Raw genomic sequence first — 24,036 nt, 5'->3', positions numbered from 1 at the left:
TGCCTGCCGTAGACTTCGCGAGTGATTCGAAAGAGTTTTCTGGTGTCATTTCTGCTTGCTGCCTCCTCTGCCGCTTCAATTTGCCAGTTCATAAAATTGCGCTTGTCCAACCGCACGGATCGTTTGACTACCCTGTCTTGGGTTTGGTAGTCAGTCTGGCGGTCCTCGGTTAGGTCGGGGTCTGTCTCCTCGACAAAATATATAACTTCAAAAACTCGCAGTCGATAATACAGCATTGAGGCCGATTCTGAAGAGGTTTCTCATCAGGAGATCCTACGAAAGTATCTTCGATGGCTGGTTGAATATCATGCTCGCTTGTCACATCTTAACTCTCCATCTCAACATTAATACTGCCTGAGCTATAACCCTAAAACGAATACATATTGGTTTTAATATATTTTTATTCAAAGCAAATTAGGTGTAATTAATTCTATACGGAGATTGTAATGTCAAAATTTTCACCGCCCTGCTAAGTAAAAAGGCAGTGTTTTGAAAAAAGTTCATTTCTAACATGAATATAATGGTCCCTACCAAATTTATAGATACTTTCTTAACAATAAACAGTGTTTTATGTTTCTTAATAGGAAATTAGTGTTAATTTTTTTAATATTCTGTCAAATTGCTACATTATTGTAAGTAAAATCATACTGATATTTAGATTAACAGTGTGTTTTTATATACCAACGCAGAAACACTATATTTTTACAAAGCAATTATCCTATTTTGTCAGCAGGCAGTTATCCTTATTAGGCTGCGCGCACACGGCAAAGCGAAGTTTCGGATTCATCCGCCAAACGACGTTTGCGTTTTATTTGCGAGCCGATTGCGTTTTAAATGCGTTAATATTTCGACAATGCTGTCCAAGAGAAAACACGGTTTTCAAGGGGATTCATAAACGCCTTTTTTTGAAACTGCACCCTGCTGCGAGAGTATTTATCTTTCATTACAGTGGCGTACAAGGATAAATAAATCAATATAAAATCAGTACATAATATTGCATTATATCTACATTTATTTTCCCACTATTGCTTCTTTTGGAGCTGGACTGTTTTATATCGAAAGCGTTTTGAAAATTACCTATTGTTGAGCCTATTATATACCATCATCATCAATACTATCGACCGAGGGTACTTGATGGAGTTTGAATTTAAATTCTAATTGATTTAAGTTTTGTACTATTATTATTTATTAATAAATTATTAATAAAGATTTTTTTTATCCTGTTTGCTCCTGTCCTTGGAGCGTCGACAGGCTATGCGACATATCGTATGAGGTATCTCAACCAATCCCGATCGACCTGTATACATCACGCGATGTATCTAACCCTTTAAGGTTGACTGACTAATATTATTATAATTAATACTACTTATTTAATATTATTATTATATTTGAATGGTAGCTAGGAGGAGGGTTACTTACTTATTCAAGACCAGCTGACTAATAGACTGGAGGGCGATGATCCGGTCTTTTCGTACCCTAGAGGGGCCGTTTGCTGAAGGCAGACAGTTCTGTCGGTATTAATAGGTACAAGTTATCTATTTAGCCGCTACAGTACCATATTCAATTACATATTCAAAAAAAGTTGGTAGTTATGAATTCAAAACACCTTTCATAAAAAATAGATTGAAATATTAGTAGGTACACTAACACGAAATTACCTGATATAGTCTCATTACAATAGCTATCTTTTTAATATGTAGCTATTGAATTCTAAGCAATAATATTCTATTGGAAATATGAACAGATTTTAAGGGGAGATATTTCAAATGTTTATGAATAATATGTTTTAAATGTTTATTTAATAAAAGATATAATAGGTATAATAATATATTACATTGTTCTAACAAATTATATACAAAAAACCTATAAAATATTTTAATTAAATTATATCTGTTTTCCCCATTGCATTAACGCCACTGTGAAATTCTTGATGACACTAATTAAGAAAGAAGGAAGATTTTTTTAATTTTTTCGGACTAAAGTAATAAATTATGTCATACAATATGTGCCTTATTGTGTTCGACAAACAAGAATTTATTTATTGCACTATCCGAAGAATTCAAAAAAAACTTTTTTTTGTCGCCAGTGGCGAACTAAGAAAAATAAAATATAAAAATATAATATGTAAACATTACCTACATAATTATTAAGTATTTCTTTTTTACCATTTTACCTATATTTATTTTTTCCACTATTGCTTGATTTGGAATAGAATTCTGTTATATTATATCGAAAGCGTTTTTTAATTTGATGATATTTTCATAGTGTAGAAATTATTTTTAATGACTTTCATGCGGATTTTTGTTAGCTATACGCAAATGCAGACATAGTCCAAATAAGCATTAAGCATTCAAGTGAATCTTTCTGGTTGCAAACAATTCATCATGACTTCGACAACAATAACAATACAGAACATGATAAAACAGAAGAGCCAGGTTTTCTCCAGGTGTTCTGTTTTGTCACTGTCCTGTTTTGTCATGGAACCATTTTTTCATGAATGAAGTCATTATGAATAATTGTATTAATATGTATATTTATATTTGTATATAAAACCAGATCAAATGTTTCTAAATTTTGCGTGTAAACAATGGATTAGTTGATTTGAAACCTTTAGTAAGTAGGCATTATTGAAAATACAAAGATGGCAATACCTACCTACTTTAATTTAAAACATAAATGTTTATAGGTACATAGGTATATATAGATAAATGCTGTTATTTAATTCATTTAGGATATTATTGATTTTTCTAGATAAGTACGTAGTACCTACTTTAATTTTAAATATTTGTGCCCAAGTTGGGGGAGCGGTCGTTTATGAAGAGTGGGTTCGATGCCGCGGATGTACCAAAATACACGTTGTTTTTTTAAATGTGTCTTATGTGGCTTATTGCGTTTTATTTTAATTAACTACCAAAGATGTTTAAATTTTATTATAGTACTATAGAAAATGTGTGTTCTTATTATTTTTCTTGATTATTATTTAAAATAATATTATGGACAATGTAGTTTTAATTTCGGTTAACCTACAATATTCATGTCAAAATATAACGTATAACATTACGTAATAAAACCATCGTAATACTCGTACAAGGGACACACAGCAGACAATTAATTGGTAGGTAAGTATATTATAAATACAATTATATCATATAGGTAGCTATATTATTTATATGTAGTTTTGTATTGTAGTATTCAAAATGAATTAAATAACACCATTTATCTATATAGGAAGGTAGGTACATTTATTTATAAACCCTAACTCCGGATATTAGGTATATTACAGTCGCCAAATGTTTTTTGTGCACACAATAATAATAGAAGAAACCTACACAATAAACTGACATAATTTCTATACAAAATCATTACCATCTGGAAACGTCTTTTGTCTTTTTTATGAAATGCAGTCTCCATAATATCACCACCAAAATACAACGGATTTGTAATTGATTTATTTCAAAACACTACATTTTAGTTTTTGATTTTTAATTATATTTAGGACATATTGGTAGGTACTGCGTACTTTATATATAAAGATCAATATTATCCTAAATGAATTAAGAAATAATAACTGCATTTATCTATAGGTATACCTCGGTAAAAACATTTATTTTTTAAATTTAAAGTAGGTATTGCTATCTTTGTATTTTCAATAACACCTACTTACAATAAGTTTTAATTCAATTAGTCTACTGTCAAATTCAATTAGTGACTATACTACTACTACTATGACTTATAGATATACCTACCTAATATAATGTTTTCCTAATTCCCACCAATAAATAGCTGGCACTACATATTATTACTAATAAAAATCATCAATTATCTATACTTACATGATTCCAATATATTACACAAGGAATTATAAATCTGGATCTATGTAAAAGAAGTGCCTATGTCAAAATTGTCTAATATGTAGTTAAGTGTTGAAAAGTTCTTAAAAATTTTCAATAATTGCTTTATTTTTTAGTTTTGTCCAAATTATTTACTTGTATTAAAAACAAAAAAAAATCTATAGTGCATCATTATTGTTAAAATTATCAATTAACAAGTCTGAAAGGTATTAAACAATCGCTTGTACTGGAACTAGCTAAATAATTAACATTTTTGCTCCATAGCGCAATACATTGGGCTCCATTGAATGGAAATTATATTAATAAATAAACTTTTTACAAAGAATGTTGTCACTTGTTAACCATTCGCCCAACCCATTGGGTCTTTACGCTACTACGTACTTATCTATAAAAATCATTAATATCCTAAATGAATTAAATAACAGCATTTATCTATAGTAAAAGTTAAAGTAGGTAGGTATTGCCATCTTTGTATTTTCAATAATGCCTACTTACTAAAGGTTTCAAATCAACTAATCCATTGTTTACACGCAAAATTTAGAAACATTTGATCTGGTTTTATATACAAATATAAATATACATATTAATACAATTATTCATAATGACTTCATTCATGAAAAAATGGTTCCATGACAAAACAGGACAGTGACAAAACAGAACACCTGGAGAAAACCTGGCTGTTCTGTTTTATCATGTTCTGTATTGTTATTGTTGTCGAAGTCATGATGAATTGTTTGCAACCAGAAAGATTCACTTGAATGCTTAATGCTTATTTGGACTATGTCTGCATTTGCGTATAGCTAACAAAAATCCGCATGAAAGTCATTAAAAATAATTTCTACACTATGAAAATATCATCAAATTAAAAAACGCTTTCGATATAATATAACAGAATTCTATTCCAAATCAAGCAATAGTGGAAAAAATAAATATAGGTAAAATGGTAAAAAAGAAATACTTAATAATTTTGTAGGTAATGTTTACATATTATATTTTTATATTTTATTTTTCTTAGTTCGACCACTGGCGACAAAAAAAAGTTTTTTTTGAATTCTTCGGATAGTGCAATAAATAAATTCTTGTTTGTCGAACACAATAAGGCACATATTGTATGACATAATTTATTACTTTAGTCCGAAAAAATTAAAAAAATCTTCCTTCTTTCTTAATTAGTGTCATCAAGAATTTCACAGTGGCGTTAATGCAATGGGGAAAACAGATATAATTTAATTAAAATATTTTATAGGTTTTTTGTACTTATATAATTTGTTAGAACAATGTAATATATTATTATACCTATTGTATCTTTTATTAAATAAACATTTAAAACATATTATTCATAAACATTTGAAATATCTCCCCTTAAAATCTGTTCATATTTCCAATAGAATATTATTGCTTAAAATTCAATAGCTACATATTAAAAAGATAGCTATTGTAATGAGACTATATCAGGTAATTTCGTGTTAGTGTACCTACTAATATTTCAATCTATTTTTTATGAAAGGTGTTTTGAATTCATAACTACCAACTTTTTTTGAATATGTAATTGAATATGGTACTGTAGCGGCTAAATAGATAACTTGTACCTATTAATACCGACAGAACTGTCTGCCTTCAGCAAACGGCCCCTCTAGGGTACGAAAAGACCGGATCATCGCCCTCCAGTCTATTAGTCAGCTGGTCTTGAATAAGTAAGTAACCCTCCTCCTAGCTACCATTCAAATATAATAATAATATTAAATAAGTAGTATTAATTATAATAATATTAGTCAGTCAACCTTAAAGGGTTAGATACATCGCGTGATGTATACAGGTCGATCGGGATTGGTTGAGATACCTCATACGATATGTCGCATAGCCTGTCGACGCTCCAAGGACAGGAGCAAACAGGATAAAAAAAATCTTTATTAATAATTTATTAATAAATAATAATAGTACAAAACTTAAATCAATTAGAATTTAAATTCAAACTCCATCAAGTACCCTCGGTCGATAGTATTGATGATGATGGTATATAATAGGCTCAACAATAGGTAATTTTCAAAACGCTTTCGATATAAAACAGTCCAGCTCCAAAAGAAGCAATAGTGGGAAAATAAATGTAGATATAATGCAATATTATGTACTGATTTTATATTGATTTATTTATCCTTGTACGCCACTGTAATGAAAGATAAATACTCTCGCAGCAGGGTGCAGTTTCAAAAAAAGGCGTTTATGAATCCCCTTGAAAACCGTGTTTTCTCTTGGACAGCATTGTCGAAATATTAACGCATTTAAAACGCAATCGGCTCGCAAATAAAACGCAATCGGCTCGCAAATAAAACGCAAACGTCGTTTGGCGGATGAATCCGAAACTTCGCTTTGCCGTGTGCGCGCAGCCTTATGAGACGTCATCATAATAATATAATGCAGGAATAAAAGAAATTATTAATCCAGGAGCTGTGATCGAATCCGTATACATAATTAGAGAGACGCATAATATTCTTTTCTGATTCGTCTATTTGAGACAAAAGTATACTCAAAAAGTCATAGTCGGATTTGTCGTCATAATATAAAGATAATATAATATGTGATATATTATATTAAATTGATTATATATGTAAAAATTATATTTTTGGAATATATTAAGTAAGTACATCATTTTCAACCTGGAGCTGGAGCCCACAGTTATGAAGCAGCGACTCAACGAGTATTTATAATACTATTATGAAAAAAAATCTGGGATTTTGACGTTCCTTGAAACCTACCATCGGGTGCTGGGCACTCCTAACAACCCTTTCGATTGGTACCTACGTCCTAAGCCAGACGATATCCTCTATCTAGTCATATTTTTTCTTACTCTATGTTTGAGCAGATAATCTATTTATCCGAAATATTATATTAAATATATGTTTTTTCGGTGGTCATTTGGTTTTTACGTTTTGCTGTAAGATGCAAAAAAAGCAAAAGCTGCACAGTTTTACATATAATTGTGTAAAAAAAAAATATCGGTATTACCACAATAGAATGGATCATTTGCTCTCCGGGCGTGTTTTCAATGTATGTTTCGACATTATGTAATATGAAAATGTACATAGAATTTAACTGTACTTATAAAATTATTTAAAAACGGATCCAAGGGTCTAATGGATACCGGACCCACTGCATTGCGTGGTGATAAGCAATATAGTCCCACCCTTGACTTCTTTAAGGCCCTTGGTCCCATAACATTATAATATTGTATTTGATTTGTTTTCCTTACCATCGTTTGAACCGCATTACGGTTCGTGAGCTCTAGTCGAAACTTGTGTATATAGAATTCCCGCTTCCTTGAGTTTGCCCTATTGAATAAACAAATTGCATAGGTAAGTACTATTAATATTTACTTTTTATTTAGGATATCAGGGGGTAAATTAAAACTATAGTAACTTTCAATTATTAGGCGTATATATGCATATAACATGGCTGCCCGCATACATAACAAAGTTATGTATGCGATTAATGTGGGCCTAGACAACTTCCATGGCTGGCATCATAACTTTTCGTGTAAAACAGCCTCAAACAGTCTGCGTTCCTCATTTTGTGGATACCCACCTCCACGAACCACCCGGTCTATTTATTCCTCATGCATGCACCGTAAGAAATATCCAAAATACGCCGCATGCATATTATTGAAGATAGCAATAAATGACCATTTAATTACAATTAGTATCTGAACTATCTAAGCTAGATTATAGATTAACTTAGACGCACTTGGCAATAGACACCACCCAGAGTTCATAATTTATTTAGCTCAACCTAATCAAAGGTGTCTTCACTGCATTTTAAATGGCATCGTTTTGAACCACTGTATAATATCTGTAAATTCACTAGGTACCTACTAGGTATAGGACGAAGATTATACATGGATACAGAGTCGACACAATCTCAGATGTGGCCTTCTAAAACAATCATTATTCGTAGGATTTTTTATCACATTTGAATGATCAAAGACATAGCTTATAATAAGTATCTTTAGAATTATCTTCAAATGTGGTAATCGTGCCCATTTTTTGAATAATAGATAAAATATCTAATTCTTGTCAAATTTTGGGATCACAGAAATTATAAATATAATTTTTTATCATGTATATTTCTATTATTTAAATAGTAAACAAGTTTACTAATGGTTTTGTAAATGCGTTTAAAAATTAATAAACCTTAAAAATCTTAACACATTGCACATGGATGTTCTGAAATATGACTATATTCTAAAACATTAGATCGAGAAGTTTAAAAGAATACTATTTTATGTAATAAAAATACTTTATGCAGTCATCATAATATATTTAAAATAAATATAAAGGGTAAAAAGGCTTAAAAATTTATATAAATAGATTATCTACAACGTTTAAGGAATGCCCAGGGTTATGCTCTGAAAATAGCATACAATCTCCATTTTGGTCACACGTGGGCCGTTAATGTATATTTATATTTTTTGTACCTGTTTCAAGCAAGAAGAGGCCAAATATCTTTTGGTGTCGGCGACTTCTAGATTGTCTGGTCCCAATTTCACTTCGTATATCTCTAGCGCTTGTCGATAATAGAGTTCCGCCTCTTCATATTTATCCTGAAAGTACCAGTAGTTTAAAACATTTTTATTTTGTAATTGTAGAATTGTTTGAAAACATTAAATGATAAAGTATTGACTTTGAGACAATAATAATATATAATGCCACCATAAAATACATAGATCATCGCAAATATAGAATAATTAAATATTTTCTTTTCGATTAACTAAAACCATGAATAAAATAAAGAAGTTTAGATACTTTGAGGATCAAAAAAATTGCAAGTAGAGCTATAAATAAAACGCGATAAATATTTTGATAGTCTTTTCGATTTTACCTTCGACGATAATATATTAAACAATGGCAAAAATGTCGAACGTAACAGTTTAGGACGTTTAGTGAAACTCTCATACAGACATGAAAAGTGCATATTAAGTTCGTGGTAAAATCACAGGAATACTGGAAAGACAGTGTCATTCATATAATGTGACCGCAAATACTGAGACCTAATTCGAGCAATTACGATCGAAAAAGTTTTCTTAAAACCCTTGTTTTATTTTACGACAATGTAAGATCAATGTACATTATTGTTTGTACCTCTTTAAAGCAACATAGCGCCAAATCTCTTTTGGTGTCGGCAACTTTTCGATCGTCTGGTCCCAATTCCACTTCGTAGATATCAAGAGCTTGTCGATAGTGGCGATCCGCTTCTTCATATTTACCCTGAAAGTTGTTTTAATTGTTATAATAATTGTAGCATTTTTTGAATTCAATAAATAAGCAAGAATGGACTTTGAGACAGTTATATATTTTAGCATCATAAAATAAATTAATGTATCATGGAAAATATGGAATAATAACCAATTTTTTTATTATTCAACGAATAATAAATTTAACAATATTGAGAATGTAACATTCTGTTAGGGTAAAAAAAGTATGGGTCTTCAAGGCACTCTGTGACATTACAAACAATAACTTTGTATTGACCTTTGTTTCACCTCAAATTATATTTGAACTGGTCATTTCGAAAACCCCATAACTGACAGAAAGCAAATTTTTCAGGAGAGATAAAAAACTGTGTATTTTTTTTGTTTAGTTACATACATTAAAATGAACTCCTCGAAAGATGTAGAATAATATATGGAGCATTTACGTTCCAAAATAAATATGAAATTGTATCTAATTTATTGGCAAAATCTGTTTTAATTTCTTGTAATTGTGTTTTTTTCTAAATGAACATGTGAAATACCGTTATAATTGATTAATTTCAGATAATAAGTTTACCAAAAAAAATCATCCATCGTCATTTTCCGTTTTTGTGGTTTGCTTTCTTCTTAAATCTTTTCGATTTTACCTTAGACGACAATAAATATTGAACAGTGGCCAAAATGTCGCCCGTCACAGTTTAAGACATTTAGGTGAAACTCTAACACAGACATGAGAAGTGGATAAAAAGTTTTAGGGAAAATCACAACAATACTGGAAAGACGGTCACATTCTTATATGACCGGAAATACTGACACATAACTCGAGCAACTGAGATCAAAAGAAAGTCTTACATATCCTTATATTATTTTACGAAACATCAATGTACAATGCAATTGTTCGTACCTGTTTACTGTAAGTTATGGCCAACTTGTGTTTGATGTCGGCGACTATTGGATGGTCTGGTCCCAATTGCTCTTCGTAGATATCAAGCGCTTGTCGATATTGGAGTTCCGCCTCTCCGTATTTAAACTGAAACATGTTTAAAATATTTATATTATAATAATAATTGTAGATGTTTTTGAATACATTAAATGAGAAAGAATGGACAATAATATATTATACCATTATAAAATACATATATCATGATAAACATAGAATAATAAACTGATTTTTTTTATTATTAAACGAATAAATCACCAAAATTGAGAAGGTAACATTCTGACACAATGAACTTGGTTTGAAAACACATCAAATATAATCTTCATCGGCCATGTCTGTCCCTAAGCTGGAGCATAAATTATGTACACCAAACGGCACCTCCAAGAATCCCTGTCGCTCGCCAGTCTTCTTGCGACATACATATTATTATTACCTATGTATCAGGTATGCATACATAAAAATCGACGCAATCTCTATCGTCGCCGCCTACTAAATATGGATGCCTGTCTTAGGGACTTACACTTCTAAATGTGGTTCTGCATGGTTATATGACATTACAAACAATAAATTTGTATTGACTTTTGTTTCACTTCAAGAAATAATGATGGGTTAATTCGAGTGTCTCTTAGAATATTAGATAATTAGAGTTCACACCCAATTGACCGGATTACACCAACCGATTATTATTTTATCCATTGGGTAGGTACAGAATAAAAGGTAAACGAAAAACAACGGATTTAAAATAACACCTAATTCTTCGTCAACGCTCAATTATAATCGGTGGTCAATTTTCCGTAAATCATTTATAGGTCTACCAATATTTCTAAGCAGCAAAGTCACGAGTGTTGCCTTTTTCAGCTTATGCAGCAGGACCATACTAACATATAACAAAACTCCAATTAAAAATTGATAAATATGCTGTATCGTATTCAGACAGAAATTATCCAAGGATGTGAACTGTCAGAAGTGATGTTTTTAACACGGCCACTTATGACCAGGTTAGGTCTCAGACACATGTCGCTGCAATTTGCGTGCGTCGACGCAGGTCTTACTTGATTCCAAACGCATCCCATTTAAATCCTCATTAAAATATACAACATTCAATTGGAGATTCTACATGATAAAAGATAAAGCAATGCATGCGAACCTTACAATTATTATGAATTATTAGGTAAGTAAGAGCTCTCACAGACGGGATTCCGGTGTCGAGCCACCGAAGAATCCAGCCACTCTACACTGCAGTGGCTATGGCAGCCACTGAATTCATATCGCACCATCACAACTAAACCGCCACAAGTGCAAAATTATATGATTTGAGTTAATTATTACGTTTAATCGCTTCACCGCGGAACATTTAATTACTATTTAAATACCACGTTTATATAACATGCTAATTATATATAATGGCCACCAAATGAGGATACAACAGCTGTGCTGTCAGCGATGTAAGGATTAATAGTCTATCATTCATAGTAGGGGAAATGTGTTCAAAATGGCACAGTGGGGAAAAATAAACTTTTGCTCTACTGGCGAAATGGTGCAGTCTAACATGATGCAACTAGCTGAGTAACAATGCATGACCCTTCTTTTAAATATTCAGCCATATTGAGTTTACTCAAAACAGCCGTACAAGAAGATACAGTGGAAAGATTTGTGAACCAAACGAATATTTTTGCAGCTTGTCGACAAAAGGTAATATTACATGTATTTTATATTATTAAACCTATATATATATAAACCAGCTTAAGTAGCCGTTATTAGTGTTCATGTACGATGTAAATTTATCATAATTACTGAAGTGTAAACTGCATTTTTTTAACGAATTTGCCAAATTCATTTGATTGGGATAAAATGGCATACATTATGGTAGACTAAAACGGCATATTATGTGATTTATGATTTTATTGTTTCTGAAAGATTATGTTCCGAAATTACCTACGTAAAACTCTGTAAGAGACATGGGATACAATGAAAATAAATCAGGCAGTTTTAGCTGTGAAAATGAATGGAAGAACTTAAAGAAGGCATTTTTTAAATAGAAATAAAACAATAAAAACGGAGATAAACATCTTGGAAGATTTATGACTACTTTTCCAGTGGAAATTGAATGTCAAAATATGAAATTTTTATTTGATAATATATTTTTGTTTCTATTTTTGACAAATATTTATGTCGTTTGCCATTTTGTACAACCGGAGGGGTGAAATGATTTTTAACTACACGTTTTTACTTCTTATTTTTAAAGTAGTTTTACTTTATTCGTGCTCCGTTTTTATAATAAATTATACGTTTTGATATTCTTTTTTTCATTAAACTAAACACTATGCCATTTTGTACACCCTTCTCCTACGTGTACCGAAAATTTCATATCTATAAGTCAAAAGATCGTTCAATTTCTAAATATATTTCGAAAACACAGTACAAAAATGTGAAAGGTAAAACCAATTTTGGGTTAGGCGGTTTAATTTAAATGGTGCGGTTTCATTAAGGTCGTCTAATTAATAATAATATAATAATAATCACATGTCGGTCGTCGAATACAATACTATTATTATTATTACGTATTATTATTAACGTTGAATCATAAAGAAATTACTTGCCGCAATAAACTATGTTCTTTAGTCGATGCAGCTTTAACAAACCATTTATTTTATACAATGCGTATAGAATACGTTGTTTAATAATTATATTATATCTAATAGCTTTTTCGCAGGTACCTTTAACTAATATAGATACATACAAATACCAACTAATATATACCTAAAGTAATACTATAACTAACTAAAATATACTAAACGTTAATTTATTTAGATTTAGAATATTTTATATCTACTAATCCGAAATGTCACACTATACCACTTACCGTGATTAAATTAGTTATAAGACCTTAAGTAGATAAAATGCAGGCTAACGTTCATTTCTAAAGGAACACACGCCCGTTCTATTCAATCATGTATTTAGGTATTACAGGAGCGAAGGGTGAAGGTAGGCTGTTAAGATCCGCCATAATTAGTGCACATTAAACTTTTTTAGTCATACGTATTTGTTTTTATTGAACAATTTACAGATATTATTGGTTAGATTTTTAAAATCAATTAAACCCTGCCTAAACCAAACCATACTAATTTTGGTATATTTTGGGCGTTACGACAAAATTGTGCATACCTTTTCATTCATACTTATTTGTTTTCGTTGGATTAAGAATAAATATCATTACACATTTTGTTGGTTGTTTTTTTTTAATTCATTCAGCCTTGTCTAAACCAAACTATAAAAGATTAAAAAAAAATTATTCTATCTTTAAAATATTCAAAGTTATGTATGGTTTAATTGCATAATTTTAGATATTTTATAGATAGGTATTTTTTTACTATTATCTATTATGGCTTGGTTTCGCAGGGTTTAATTGAAGTAAAAAAACGAAACAACAGCTTCTGTAAATTGTGGTGTTATTTCAATGAAAAAAATACTAATACCTGATAAAGTTTAGTGTGCACTATATATAGTGGATCTTAACAGCCTACCTCCACCCTTCGCTACTGAGGTATTATTATTTGATTTAAATATATATAACGTGGAAAGACACATGATTCATGACATGCAACGGCAGGTACCTTCCTACATATTTCATTCAAAAAACACTTTTAGAAAATAAAAGGTTTTTATGTTTTTTACTTTTTCCACATTTTATTTCATAATTTTGATATACAAGCGCTTTTATCCTAGCGTAAATTTTCAATTGAATGACAGTAAAAAATATAGGTACATATTATTGAATAAAAAAAATTTATAGAGAACGTCGGTTTCGATTGTTTACTTAAATTAATATTAACTTGTTGGTGATATTTGTACTTATTTATATACATTATGAGATTGCCTAATTTTATCATAGAAAAATTTGCTGTGTTTAAAATTCACCTACCGTATGTTAAAAAAAAGGTTCCCTATCAATGACAAATTTTGTATTGTACATTGTAGTGATGAACGCTCGATAAATACAAACTTCATTATTCCCATCCTAACCAAATAATAAAAAAATATATTTCCTATCTATAAAATATCCAAAGTTGTGTACCTATAATTTAATCACATAATTTTAGATATTTTAGATGCCTATTAATATTAATTATGCGTCAATGATAAATTAAAATTTACAAAATAAATAGCGCCGAGGAGTTCAATGAAAAGACATCAATGTTCGTACCTGTTCAATGTAAGTTTCGGCCAAGTAGATTTTGGTTTCGGCGACTTTTTGATCGCCTGGTCCTAATTTGATTTCATAGATCTTGAGCGCTTGGCTGCAGTGGAGTTTCGCCTTTTCATATCTACCCTGAAAGTTGTTTAAAATAGGTTTATTATATAATTGTAACATTTTTTGAATACAATAAATAAGAAAGAGTGATTTCTGAGACAATAATATATTAAACCATTATAAAATAGATCATGGCAAATATTTAAAAAAATCACACAAATTGCAAGTAGAGATTTTAATAAAACGCGATTCATGTGATTCTTTATGATTTTACCTTCGACGACAACATATAGCGATGGCCAAAACGTCGATCTTACAGTTAATGTAGGACGTTTAGGTGAAACTCTCATACAGACATGAAACGTGGATAATAAGTTTATTGGAAAATCACAACAATACTGAAAAGACAGTGTCATTCATATATGACCGCAAGTACTGTGACATAATTCGAGCAATTGAGGTCAAAAAAGATTTCTTAATATTATCCTTATTTTATTTTACGACGATCTGAGATCAATGTACAATAATTGTTCGTACTGATACACCCCTGTTACAGGCGGGCTTCTCCCGGTGTAAAATAATCATTTAGTAGTCATAAGTCGAAACGTAACCCTGACCTCTAGAAACGGCTTTATAAAACATCTAATCTGATTCCTTGCTCAACTACGTAATTTTTCTTATTCATAAGTAAAGGCCTTCAAAAAAGTATAAATGATGATGGATGAAAGAGATAATTTTAAGATTAAATATAAGTACTTATTCAAATATAATAAATTTTTCCGCGCTTGCCGGCAACGTTCAAATTTCCACGCGCCTGCGCCGGGGTGGTCCTCGTGATTCGTCAAATCAAAAGCATCACGCGATAAAATTTGGCCAATCACGAGAGTCCTTTTTGCTGGACGGCGTGGGTATGCGAAATTTGGAAAAAAAAGAAAGTTAGTGAGCGTCCCTTTTCCAACATGTACGGACCTGCGAAACTTATTGTTAAAACAAAATATGTAAACGTGTAAAGAAAATGTAAAATATAAGATAATACCAAGTTACGCACGAGACAGACGTGGTTTCATTTAATTTCTCCTCAATTTAAAATATCTCTTTTTTTGTGAATCCGGGGTTCGATGGACACCTGAGCTAGCCGCTGGAACCCCGGGTATCTCAGTACCTGTTCACGGTAAGTTATGGCCAAGTCATTTTTGATGTCGGCGACTTTTGGATCGTCTGGTCCCAATTTCACTTCATATATCTCTAGCACTTGACGAAAGTGGCGTTTCGCCTCTTCATATTTACCCTGAAAGATGTTCAAAATATTTTATTATATTAACGTTAACATTACGAAAAACTAAGTTTTTGAAATAACACATAATTCTTCGTCAGCGCTCAATTATAATTCGTGGTCAAATTTCCGTAAATCATTTTAAGGTTATTAAGCCAATATTTTCTAAGTAGCAAAGTCACGAGTGTTGACTTTTTCAGCTTATGCGGCAAGACTATTCTAACCTATCCTAAAATCCAATGTATCGTATTCAGACAGTTAATTATCCCAGGATGAGAATCATCAGCGGGTTTATTCTATACACAAGGCGACTATCGACCGCTGAAGTGATAGTATTTATTACATATTTGTATTGAGATATTATAATAGCTATAATAAGTTAGCCCTCTAAGCAGTCAAAACTGTCTATCTCTCTCTAAATTTTATCACAGCCAAGTGAGGTGCTGTTAAATTATAGCACTTATTGCAACAATTACAACCAACTTATTGTAATTGTTACAATAAGTGCTAATACTTTGATACAAACCCACCCTAGTTAGCCGTTGTATTTATCACTTTATTACATTAGCGGTCGATTAGTATAGAATAGACCCACAGGAGTGACATTTTTAACACGGCCATTAATGATCGTATTAGAACTCAGACACACGACACTGCAATTTGCGTGCATCGAAGCAGGTCTTACTTGATTCCAAATGCATCTTATTAAAATCTTCAATAAGATACACAAAACTCAATTAGAGATTGTACTTCACAAAAGATAACAAACACGGAATCCACTCCGAAAAGTTATATCTATTAGTCGAATTCCTCCCTACATTTTATACTCTTTTAATTTTGTTAAATGTGACACTCCTTACCAATGCATGGAAACCTTACCCTCAATATTAATTATTAGGTAATTAACTAACAATTTTCTAATAATATATATTAAAAGAGTATCTATTTTACCGATTTATTGTATACACTTCGGATACATGATTTATATCGTATTACCATACTTCCGACGTTGTCAAAATCTAATAGGATTAACAAATAAAAAAACAATAAGCGCACACTGCATCAATAGCGTCACCAAGAAAATTTTATAAACTTTAATAGATAAGTGATAAGATAAGTTGAGAATCTCTGGTGTATGCTACTTTTTTATGTGCGTGCTTTACATTTCGAGCACTGCATACAGGACTCCACATTTTAGAGGATTTAATTTAAAAATAAAAATAAATCCATGAATAAAATATAGAAGTGGATATACTTTGAGAATCACACAAATTTCAAGTAGAGCTCTAAATAAAACGCGATACGTCATATTATGATAGTCAATTCGATTTGAACAATATATTGAACGATGGCCAAAACGTTGACCTTAACAGTTTAGGATGTTTAGGTGAAACTCATACACAGTCATGACAAGTGGATATTAAGTTTGTGGGAAAATCACAACAATACTGGAAAGACAGAGTCATTCATATATGACCACAAACTGAGACCAAATTAGAGCAATTGAGATCAAAAATGATTTCTTAATATCCTTGGATTATTTAACAACAATCTAAGATCAACGTACAATAATATCAATAATACCTGTTCACGGTAAGTTATGGCCAACATGTTTTTGATGTCGGCGACTTTTGGATCGTCTGGACCCAATTTCACTTCGAAGATCTTTATCGTTTGTCGAAGGTGGAGTTCTGCCTCTTCATATTTACCCTGAAAGATGTTTAAAATATTTTTATTATATTAAGTATAGATTTTTTTGAATACATTAAATAAGAAAGAATGGACTTTGAGACAATCATATATTAAACCATTATGAAATAGATATATCATAGCAAATATAGAAAAAGAAACTTTTGTTGTACTATTATTAGTATTGATGACGCGTAGATGACGCAATCGATTCGATATAAAATTTAAAGGAGTCCTCGAAAAAACCTCAAATCAGTCATACAAATTATTAATTTATACCAAATTCTTCGAAACATGCGTATTTTTCACAAATTGAGTATAAATACTACCCAAAGCAGTGACGTCCCGTGGGGGTAGGCAGATTAAGCGTCACTTGGGGTCGGCAGTTACTTGAACGTCGGCAAATCGAGGAGAATCATTTGGTATATATAGAAATAGCTAAAATTATTTTGTTTATGCGTTGTACATAATAGCATAGTGAAAATAATAAATCTGTGTATTGCTGAATAGTACAAACCAAATGTGTCAGAAATATCAACCTAATAAGGCCTCAGCTCTGGTGATTTGGGTAAATGTCTTAGTTATATTACGTTGACTCGCTTTCTATATTTAAATAATTTAACTTTGTATGTTTTAGTGATATCTATATTTTCTGTAGTATTGTATCCACACAACCATTGGCGGCTCTATGCTCGATGATTTGGTAGGTCAGTTTTATATTATTTTAATTTGCCTTTTCGTTGTACACTTAAAAGACGTATAGCAAATTGGCTTTTTATACATTATAAAAGAAGTGATATAAATTGTTAGATAGTTAGATTAAAAAGATAGATACATACTTAACCTTAAAAAAAAATGTCTATTTTCACATCAAACAATCAAAAATATTTAATAAAAACTCCGTAGCTTTTTCATTAAACTATCACTATCAGAAAAAGTGTTGTGTACTGTTATGAAATGGCGGGATCATGTATATATAAACACTTTTTATATTTCCACTGATTTTATTAGAAGGTAACTTTTACGATTAATATAGCAGATTACATTTTAAAGGGTTACTTTTATACAATGGTTTAACTGTTTAATACAATGAATGCAGTCAATGCGTTTTAGTCAAAGGTTGTATTTAAACTAAACTAAAAAGCTATTTTTGGTTGAGTACTATAATATTACAAAACAAACAATGACATTGCATAATATGAAACTTTCAGACAACAATAGGAAGTTTGAAATAATAAAAATATAAAAAATAATACGGTTGAAACCATGCTTGGTAGGTAATATAATACATGCTCATGCTTAGTAGGTAATATAATACATGCTCGATGAAATCGCGAGGCAATAATAATTAATAACAGAACAACGTTTTATACCTGTTTCCCTTAACACACTGAAAAATGTATTGTTATCTCTTTCTGGGACAATGACGAAAATCTTGCATATGCAGCGTAAAAACAAATTTAAAAAAAGACTGGCGAAATGTGTGTTTTCTCCATTTCACATATGGAAAATGAGAGAGAAAGAGAAATAGGTAGAAATATTTTATTCCGGCATATTTCCAAATGCCCAAATTATAGCGACCGAGCGGATTCCTTTTGTTTGAATTTTATACACACAGTTCGTTCGTCCGTGTGCGTCTCGCCTTGACGTGTTAGCCGATAATTATTATAATACATTGTACCTACATCTTAGATTATAACCTACATAGATTGTAAGATGTTTATTTTTGGAGGGTCATTGACCAATTGACCTAATGGACCAGCCGCTATTGCACACAACACATTTCTTAAATATTGGAGAGATACAAGTATGATAAAAAATACTGTATAAAAATGGGGTGCGCTGGCTAGGGGTGGCATTTTGTCTTGGGACGTCACTGACCCAAAGCATAAGAAAATCCCTACAACTAACATCGAATATTTAAGATAACAACCACTCAAACAGACACGTAGGTACCTACTTATATTAGACTTTCACAGTAAGTTGTTTGTTATCGTATTAGTTTTTTGGGTTATCACCGTGTTTACAGCCTATTGAGGTACGCATTCTATGGCTTCAAAACCCGTCAAAAGCCTACGAAAAAAAATATTTAAAATCTTGATGTAGTACAAAAAGCGTCCATACATCAGATTATTTAAATTGTAAAGCTTGGTTGATTTTGCGCATTTTTAAGTCGACCATTAGAAGAGCACTAAATATTACAAATGGCGTCTTCATCAAATTACTCTCAATGTGACAGTTCATCGTTTTATTCATCTTGCTATATTTTTAATCATAATGAATGATTTAGTCAAAAATATAACAGCATCTATCAATGGAGTGTCTAGAAAGCGAAAACAAAATAAAAATATGTGGAAAAAAGAACAGGAGCGGCGCGGCGTATTAGTTAATTAATTACATTGTGTACTCCATGCACATGCATATACCTACAATGTGATCGCAAAAATACAGAAATATTTAGATTTAGATAATATCTAGATCACTAGTATTATGTATAATCTTTTTGTCCAATGTTGACTAGATTTTTTTTTAAATATTGTTGCTTGTAGACTATCATTCACGTAACCTTGCCATTGTACACAGTGACAAGGATTTGTGTGTATACGCAACCATATAAATGTATTAGTAAAAGCCGGGCACTCGAATGGTTTACACACGTACGCCGTATGATTGAATTAGAAAATTCCAAGCACTCGATTGGTTTATTCACGTTTTCATTCAAAAACATCTATTCCAAATGGCAAGGTTACGCGACAGAGACTCTACTTATGTACGCGCGTTAGAAGTTATACTTCTTTGGTGTAACAAAACAAAAACAAAAGAAATACTTATGTAGAAAATACGATAAAATAATTAAAGAAAGATATTTAATACAATTAATAAAGTTTTGATTCAAAAGCATAATAAAATTAAAATGATATTAATTTACCTATACACAATTAAATTATTGTTACACAATTATTAAACAATATTAAAAACAAAAACAAAACAAATAAGTAGAAAATACGATAAAATAATAAATTGAAGAAAGATATTTAATACAATTAATAAAGTTTTGATAAAGGAGGGACATGCTCAGCGTACGTCAAAATGGAGCTTTTATGCTATTTTCAAAGCATGATCCTGGACATTCCTTAAACGTTGTAGATAATCTATTTACATAATTTTAAAGCCTTATTATCCTTTATATTTATTTTAAACATTTAATGACTGCATAAAGTATTTTTATTCCATAAAATAGTATTCTTTTAAACCTCTCGCTCTAATGTTTTAGAATATAGTCATATTTCAGTACGTCCATGTGAAGTAGTGTTAAGATTTTTTATATTTATTAATTTTTTAAAGCATTTATAAAACCATTAGTAAACTTTATGTCGACATTATTATACTTAGTGAAATATTTACAATAAAAAATTATATTGATAATCTCTGTGATCCCAAATTTGACAAGAATTAGGCATTTTATTATTCAAAAAATGGGCAAGATTTACACAGTTAAAGATACTTTTAAAAATACTGATTATAAGCTATGTCTTTGACCATTCAAATGTGATAAACGTTCTACGAATAATGTTTGCTTTATAATAATTATTGACCTAAGAATAAGGTAGTATTTTTTTAAAATACACCCTTTCTATTGGAATTTCCCAGTGGCTAAGCTACAACATACGGCCGTAGCCATAAATTGACAAACGATAAATGAAGTAGGGAGTAAGATCATGGTAACACACGTGTTTGAACATGTACCTAACCGAAAATTTCTTCTTTGGCCATTAAAAAAGTCTTATCGTTTTCTTTTGTTGTAATGTATAAACCTTCAATACTTGTTACCTGTGACAAAGCGACATAAACTAATGACAATGGATGTTTTTTATCGTATTCATAAACAATTTTGGGGCACGTGCTCCCTTGTGATTTATGAATAGTCGTTGTACATGCGAAAACTAGAGGTAAATGTGAACGCTTAACGTTAATAGTTTTAGAGCAATAGTTGAAGATCTCCGTCTGATAGGCACTGCTGTTTTACTAATCTGAATTGCAGCTACTTGCCTAGCAACTTTTTGTCGGATTTTTTGGCCAATCTTCAGTGAGTCCGGGAATCAAGCCACACAACTTTGTAGTCTATAAAGTGGCATACGTTCTGCTGCTGTCATGGCTTTTTGAATTCGTACAGAAAATCCTGGCTGAGGTTGAGCTGCATTTTCAGATTTTTTTCGCAATCGATAGTGATAATGGCCAACACGTCAACCTTAACAATTCAGGTCGTTTAGGTGAAACTCTCACACATACATGACAAGTGGTTATTATGTTTGTGGGAAAATCACAACAATACTGGAAAGATAGTGGCATTCATATTATATGACCTCAATTATTGAGGCCTAATTCGAGCAAATGTAATCAAAAAAGATTCTTAATATCATTATTTACTTTACGATAATCTAAGATCAATGTACATTATTATTTGTACCTCCTTGATGCAACATAAGGCCAAATCTTTTCTGGTGTCGGCGACTTTTGGATTGTCTGGTCCCAATTTCACTCCATAAATCTTCAGCGCTTGTCGATTGTAGAGTTCCGCCTCTTCATATTTACCCTGAAAGATGTTTTAAATATTTTTATTATAATAATTGTAGACTTCTTTGAATACATTTAATGAGAAAGACTGGACTTTTAGACAATAATATATTAAACCATTATAAACAACATAATATATCATGGTAAATATAGAATAAATGTGTGTGTCAGAGTATGGACCTAATAGATTGAGCAAGTGGCTGACATCCATTTCTCGTAAAAAACAAAATCTGTTAATACAAATTCGGATCGGATACGATCAAAAAAATAAATAAAATAGAATATTCTTCATCGGCCATGTCTGTCCCTTAGATGGAGCATATGGACACCACACGGCTCTTCCAAGAATACTTGTCGCTCGCCAGTTTTCTTGCGACATAGGTACATATTATTATAATTATGTATCAGGCGCGCAAAACTCGACGTAATCTCAGATGTCGCCGCCAACTAAATATGGAAGCCTATCTTAGGGACAGACACCTTGGTTCTGCATGGCACTCTACGACATTGCAAACAGTAACTTTGTATTGACTTTTGTTTCACTTCAAATTTTCGAGTGTCTCTTTTAGAATTTTAGTTAATTAGAGTTTACACCCAATTGAACGCGTTACACCAACCAATTATTATTTTGTCCATTATGTAGGCAGGTACTAGATAAAAGCTAAACGAAAAACTACAGGTTTAAAAAAAACACCTCATTCTTCGTCAGCTCTCAATTTTATAATCGGTGATCAATATTTCGTGAATCATTTATAGGACTACTAGGTAATATTTCTAAGTAGCAAATTCACGAGTATTGCCTTTTTCAGCTTAAGAAACCAGGATTATTCTAACCTATCACTGAATTCTAAAAAAAAGTGATAATTAACGTGCTGTATCGTATTCAGACAGTTAATTATCCCAGAATGTGAACCGTAAGAACGTAAGCACGGCCTCTCATGACTGTCTTAAGGCTAAGACACACAACACTGCAATTTGCGTGCGTCGACGCATGTCTTACTTGATTCCAAATGCATCCCATAAGATTTTACGCTAATCTAAGATAAATGTACATTATTATTTGTACCTTTCTGAAGCAACATAATGCCAAATCTTTTCTGGTGTCGGCGACTTTAATATCATCTGCTCCCAATTTCACTTCGTAGATCTTCAGTGCTTGTTGATTGTAGAGTTCCGCCTCTTCATGTTTACCCTGAAAGGTGTTTTAAATATTTTTATTATATTAATTATTGTAGACTTTTTTGGATACAATCATGCATCATGGCAATAATATACTGATTTTTTTATTTAATGAATAAAACACCATAATTGAGATTCTAACATTATTTTTTCATACATTTGGAATATATGTAGTTTGAAAAGATCATGTCCGCCCCTAAGCTGAAGTATATGGACACCACACTTCACCTCCAAGAATCCCTGTCACTCGCCAGTCTACTTGCGACATACATACATATTATTATTATTATGTACCTAAGTTACTATGATTTTTATAATATTATGTATTAAAAGACCTTATCCATTTATTGCCTACACATCGGATATGTCATGATGAATCGTGACTATTACCACACTTCCACGTTGTCAAAATATAATACGTTTAAAAAAATTAAAAAAACAATCAGCTCTCACTGTATCTTCAACGTCACCATGAAAATTTTATAAACTTTAATAGTAATGAAAAACTGATACCTATCTCATTTTTATTCCTTCATTCCATGTTGCTTCAAAAATATTCTTACCTCGTAAAACTCTCGTTATTTAAATATTAACTATGACGCAATGATAATATCTAACCAAAAATTTAAAATACGGTGGTTTTTTACGGTTAAGGATTTTAACGCGGACCAGTTGAGAATCACTGGTATATGCTATGTTGATATGTACGCGCTTTCCATTTCGAGCGCTGCATATAGCACTCTGCATTTTAATGGATTTTATATGCATACGTTTAGATGAATAAAATAAAGAAGTTGATATACTTCGAGGATCACACAAATATTTGCAAATAGAGCTCTAAATAAAACGCGATACATGACGAAATAGTCTTTTCAATTTTACCATCGACGACATAATATTGAACAAAGGCCAAAACGTCGACCTTGACAGTTTGGACGTTTAGGTGAAACTGTCACACAGATGATAAGTGGAAATTAAGTTTGTGGGAAAATCACAACAATAGAGTCATTCATATATGACCGCAAATACTGACAC

General features: G+C 31.3%; 1 protein-coding gene across 1 annotated transcript; it reads right to left on the bottom strand.

Annotated features, from left to right (window-relative positions):
- Positions 1–253: 253 nt before the first annotated feature.
- LOC147063851 (uncharacterized) lies at positions 254–23,895 on the bottom strand. The gene is made up of 11 exons (XM_085959102.1): positions 23,884–23,895; positions 22,889–23,014; positions 21,716–21,841; positions 17,143–17,268; positions 15,448–15,573; positions 14,238–14,363; positions 9,998–10,123; positions 8,984–9,109; positions 8,320–8,445; positions 7,099–7,177; positions 254–367 (listed from the first exon to the last, which is right to left on the bottom strand). Exons 1-10 carry the CDS (start codon positions 23,893–23,895, stop codon positions 7,115–7,117), a joined length of 1,083 nt encoding a protein of 360 aa, XP_085815228.1. The 3' UTR covers positions 254–367; positions 7,099–7,114.
- Between the last annotated feature and the right edge of the window lie 141 nt (positions 23,896–24,036).

Source organism: Rhyacophila brunnea, unplaced genomic scaffold (assembly GCF_057557595.1).
Source record: "Rhyacophila brunnea isolate RB1 unplaced genomic scaffold, BYU_Rbru_1.0 scaffold_8, whole genome shotgun sequence".
Classification (NCBI taxonomy): Eukaryota; Metazoa; Arthropoda; class Insecta; order Trichoptera; family Rhyacophilidae; genus Rhyacophila; species Rhyacophila brunnea.
The sequence above is the reverse complement of the archived record's forward strand: the minus strand, read 5'-3'. Positions and strand labels throughout refer to the sequence as shown.

Coding starts and splice junctions, on each gene's coding strand:
- LOC147063851 (XM_085959102.1), bottom strand. Junction 21,842..22,888: donor CATTATGTTGCTTCAGAAAG/GTACAAATAATA, acceptor AACATCTTTCAG/GGTAAATATGAAGAGGCGGA. Junction 8,446..8,983: donor CGCTATGTTGCTTTAAAGAG/GTACAAACAATA, acceptor TGGTACTTTCAG/GATAAATATGAAGAGGCGGA.